Source organism: Lactuca serriola, chromosome 5 (genome assembly GCF_051521515.1).
Source record: "Lactuca serriola cultivar US96UC23 chromosome 5, Lser_US96UC23_V15, whole genome shotgun sequence".
Taxonomy (NCBI): domain Eukaryota; kingdom Viridiplantae; phylum Streptophyta; class Magnoliopsida; order Asterales; family Asteraceae; genus Lactuca; species Lactuca serriola.
Genome location: NC_136412.1, coordinates 110,177,800 through 110,182,856, shown reverse-complemented (window position 1 = coordinate 110,182,856; position 5,057 = coordinate 110,177,800). Strand labels below are relative to the sequence as shown.

At 37.9% G+C, this 5,057-nt stretch overlaps 1 protein-coding gene across 1 annotated transcript; it reads right to left on the bottom strand.

The window, feature by feature from the left end:
* Window positions 1-864: 864 nt before the first annotated feature.
* LOC145049732 (uncharacterized) lies at window positions 865-5,057 on the bottom strand. The gene is made up of 4 exons (XM_078998100.1): window positions 4,295-5,057; window positions 3,751-4,162; window positions 959-982; window positions 865-868 (listed from the first exon to the last, which is right to left on the bottom strand). The coding sequence occupies exons 1-4, from the start codon at window positions 5,055-5,057 to the stop codon at window positions 865-867; spliced, it is 1,203 nt and encodes a 400-aa protein (XP_078854226.1).

The following is a 5,057-nucleotide window of genomic DNA, read 5'->3' as shown; positions in this document are numbered from 1 at the left end:
GGTGGTCGACAAAGATTAACTTCAATCTAGCACCAAATCAAGGGGGAGATTGAAGGGTCCAAATAATGGTTTGGTCTAGGCTTTCGTTGTAATAGGTTCTTTTGGGTCGATATGCAGTTTTGGTAGTATTGTTTGTAGTTTACGGCCTTGTTATGAGTTTACGACTGTAAGCTTGTTTACGGCCGTAAACCCAGAGTCGGCCCAAGTCCACTATATATAGAGGCTATGTAGGTCATTTAATGGTTGTTGATGCCACAGAGTTCACAGTTGCTGAAAACAAGTTGTACCAGACGTTTTTCGTTAATAGAAGCGTGTGCAAGCTTGTTCTTGATTCTGTTTCTACTTCATTCTATTATAATCTATTGTTTTGTTTGTTTTGATCTCTGGTAAGATCCGTTTCAGGGCCTTACATCAGCTAAAAATCACTCGATCTTTATTTCGAGTTTTTAGCTGTCTACTGCTATTCCGAAATTAAGAAAATCATAACTTCCTCATACGAAGTCAAATTTGGACGTTCTTTTTATGAAAATTCTCGGTTTAACGAATACTACGACTTTTGTTTAGATTAATTAGGCTAAAAAGTAGTTTATCGAAAACTCACTTTTTACACTAAATAGTGATTGTCGGTTTTGTCGCGGATCTTTGTTTGGTCATAACTTCTTCGTTATAACTCAGATTTGGAAGAGGTTTTCGCCTAAATGTTTCTAACGAGATTATTTACAACTTTCAATAATAAAATTATACTTATTTCGAATTTTATATTTTTATGAAATTTCAATGTTTAACATTTGATTGGAATCTCATAAGACTTCCAATATTTTCCGAGTGATTCTAAACATAGTATTACTTAATTTCTAGTAAAAACTATCTGTTAGAACTCAATACTCAAATTTCATATAATATTTCATAATATTATTTATTATAAAACATGATAACTGAACGTGTATGTTACAAATACCTCATCCTTTTGAGGATTTTGTCTCTGAAATTACAACAATTAAAATAAATGGGGATATTTCGCTCTTATCTCATTCTTATTTTCCCAAGTATAATTTGGGCCTTGATGATGTTTCCACTTGACAAGAACCAACTCTACTTCTTTATTACGTAGCTCAGTCGTTCATTCGTTTACAATCTCTTCAGGCTCTTCTACATAAGTTAACTTATTATCCAGTTTCACCTCGGATAACAGAACAACTTCATCATATATGCTTAAACATTTACGCAGATAGCTCACATGAATCACATCATGAATACATGACAAATCTTCCGACAATTCCAAGCGGTATGCTTGCTTACCAATTCTCTGGATGATTTTGAAAGGACCAACAAATCTAGGGCTTAGTTTTCCTTTCTTCCCAAATCCCATAATGCCTTTCCACAGGGATACCTTCAGCATTACAAAATTACCCACCTGGAATTCTATGTGTCGTCTCCTCTTTTTTGCATAGGACTTCTATCGATCCTGGGCCGCTTTCATTCTTTCTCGTACAATTTGAATCTTGTCGGTTGTGTCTTGAATCATTTCAGGGCCTCCAAGGATTTTCTGTCCTATATCACGCCAACATAATAGAGTACGACATCTACGACCATATAGTGCTTCATAAGATGGCATTTTGATTGAAGTGTGGTAGCTGTTATTATATGAAAATTCGACAAGAGGTAAGTACTTGTCCCAGTTACCACCGAATTCCAAGACACATGCACAAAGCATATCTTCTACTATTTGGATCGTTCTCTCCGTCTGACCGTCTGTCTGGGGATGATAAGTTGTGTTGAGGGCAACTCGAGATCCCAATTCACGTTGTATACTCGCCCAAAGGTGAGAAGTGAAGCGAGTATCACGATCGGAAATGATCTTTAGTGGAACACCATGTCTTGCAACAATTTCATCCAAGTATACTTGTGCGTATTTCGCCATTGGAGCCGTTTCACACATGGAGAGAAAATGTGCACTCTTACTCAGGCGGTCGATGATTACCCAAATGTTATCATGCTGTTTAGCAGTCTTTGGCAAGTTGGTAATAAAATCCATGGACAACCCTTCCCATTTCCACATAGGAACACTAAGACTTTCTGAAGTTCCGTAAGGCTTTTGGTGTTCTACTTTGACTTGTAAGCAAACTAAGCATTCCTGCACATATCTTCCAATGTCTTTCTTTAATCTAGGCCACCAATAATCAGCCCGTATATCATAGTACATTTTACTTGTACCAGGATGTATTGACAGTTTAGACTTATGAGCTTCATCTAAAATCTTTTGTCTTAATCCGCCAATCTTTGGAATCTATAACCGATTCTTAAATACCTTTAATCCTCGTGGATCATCAAGTAAAACATCAACATAATGTACCATCCCTTCCTTCTTCACATTTTCTGGCTTTAGGGCCTATACTTTCCATTTCTCTAATTCATCAAGAATAGTGAACTTTACTGTAGTGTGAGTAATAGTATAACACATACTATTACAATAAACCTTTCTGCTAAGTGCATCGGCAACTACATTGGCCTTTCCAGGATGGTACAAGATTTCACAGTAATAATCTTTGATCAGCTCCATGTCTGGTTGTTGTCTCATATTCAGAGTTTGCTAACGGAATATATACTTGAGACTTTTGTGGTTGGTAAACAATTGGCATTTTGTACCAAAAAGATAATGCCTCCAAAGTCTTAGGGCAAATACCACTGTAGCGAGTTCAAGATCATGAGTGGGATAATTCTTTTCATAATCTTTCAGTTGTCTTAAGACATGGCTATCACTTTACAACGTCGCATCAACACACAACTGAGTCCCAATCTTGAAGCATCGCTATATATGGAGAAATCATCATCACCTTCTGAGAGTGATAAGATTCGAGCATGAGTCAAAAGATCTTTTAGAGTTGAGAAAGTTTTTTCTTGGGCTTCACTCCATTCGAACTTCACTTCCTTCCGTGTAAGACTCGTGAGAGGTACAACTATACGAGAAAAGTTTTTAATGAATCTCTGGTAATATCCCGCGAGACCCAAGAAACTGTGAATTTCGGAAGCATTACGGGGTACTTCCCAATTCTGAATGGCTTCGATTTTGGTAGGATCTACGGATACACCGTCACCAGAAATCACATGGCCGATAAATTGAACTTGGCGAAACCAAAATTCACATTTCGAGAATTTAGCATATAGTTTCTCCTTTCGAAGAAGTTCTAATACCTTACGAATATGAATACCATGATCAGATTCAGACTTGGAATAAATTAGAATATCATCAATGAATACGATGAAAGATTTATCGAGCATTGGACGACATACTCGATTCATCATATCCATGAATACAACATGAGCGTTTGTCAGACCGAATGGCATGACAAGGAATTCATAATGTCCATATCGAGTACGAAAAGCAGTCTTCGGTACATCCTGCTCGTGCACTTTCAACTAATGATAGCCAGATCTCAAATCAATCTTTGAGAAATAGCAAACACCCTGAAGTTGATTAAATAAATCGTCAATGCGAGGTATTGGGTACTTGTTCTTGATAGTTACGTTATTTAGCTCATGGTAATCAATACACATTCGCATCGAACCGTCCTTCTTCTTGACAAACAATAATGGAGCACCCTAAGGAGAGGTACTCGTTCGGATAAAGCCTTTGTCAAGTAATTCCTGCAGTGAATCATCATTTCTTTCATTTCAGCTGGTGCAAGAGGATAAGGAGTCTTTGCAATCGAAGCAACACTAGGCACAAGGTCAATTCGGAATTCTACTTGCCTGTCTGGAGGAAGTCCAGGCAAATCATCAGGGAAAACATCAGGATATTCGTTAACAATGGGAACATCATTTACCGTTTTCTTCTCCTCTTTTGAGACATCAACTGTGTAGGCTAGATAGATAAAACACCCCTTCGATATGAATTTATGAGCTTTGAGGAAAGAGATTATTTTTAAGATTCTTTGTTCATCGTAGACATAAATAGGATTCTCCCCTTTAATGGGAATACATATTATCTTTTCATAGCACAAGAGTTCTGCGCGGTTCTTTGACAAGCAATCCATGCCGAGAATAATATCAAAGTTGGGCAAGGAGATAGGAATCAGATTAGCAAGGAAATTATAGCCTTCAACTTCTATGACACAATCCCTATAGAATTTATCAGCAAGTAATGATATACTTCTAGCAGTATCTACATGAAATGGTTGTGTGAGTGCACAACAAGCAATTTGAAAGGAATGCGCTAATTCATGAGACACAATAGAATCGGAGGCACCAGAATCAAATAAGATGTGAGCAGGTCTAGAGTTGACAAGAAATTTACCAGTCACAACATTCGGGTCTTCACGTGCCTCCTCTATGGTAATCTGGAATGCACGACCCTTAGCTTTTGGCACCTCCACCTTTTTAGTTGGAATACTCTTTGGTTGTTGAATAGTAGCTTGACTTCTCGCTGGTTGTTGAATAGAAGCATGACTTCCCATCATTTGACTAGTAAGAGTAAGGCAAAAACGCTTCCTGTGGCCAACAACACCACAAGAAAAGCTTGTAACATTCTTCAACAGACAAACAGACTTCATGTAGCCTACTTCTCCACATCCATAACAGACCACTGATCCTTTTTCTAATATGCATTCGCCCAGATGATTCTTTCCACAATTTCGAAACGATGTCGATTGAAGAGAAAAAGATTGCGACCTACCGCGGCCACGATGGGTATTATGAGTTTGCACTTGGTTACCAGGTTCAATTCGAACAGATTGAGCTGGTGGAATAGAGGAAACAGGAGTAGTTCGATAAATACATGGATGCTTTGAAACAGAAAGAGTGGCACCACGTATTTCTAAGTCATGCTCTCGCTTTCGAGCATACTCAACAACTTTTTCAAATGACAGAACATCCCGATTAGCCATGAAATCGCGGATTTCATACCGTAGTCCATCCAAGAATAACTGAATTTTATCGTCTTCAGTTGGAATATACTTTGTAGCAAACCGTGCTTTTTGATTGAATTCAGTTTCATAATCAATCACAGTCATTCCTCCTTGTTTAAGTTCGAGGAATTCTTTCTCCAATCTTCTCCTCAT

Excerpts from the sequence above, each read along its gene's own strand:
- LOC145049732 (XM_078998100.1), bottom strand. The coding sequence starts at position 5,057 with ATGAGGAGAAGATTGGAGAAAGAATTCCTCGAACTTAAACAAGGAGGA. Across the intron at positions 4,163-4,294 it reads AGACCCGAATGTTGTGACTG|ATACTGCTAGAAGTATATCA; the intron begins GTAAATTTCTTG and ends CATTTCATGTAG. Across the intron at positions 983-3,750 it reads CCTGGACTTCCTCCAGACAG|AGACAAAATCCTCAAAAGGA; the intron begins GCAAGTAGAATT and ends TTGTAATTTCAG.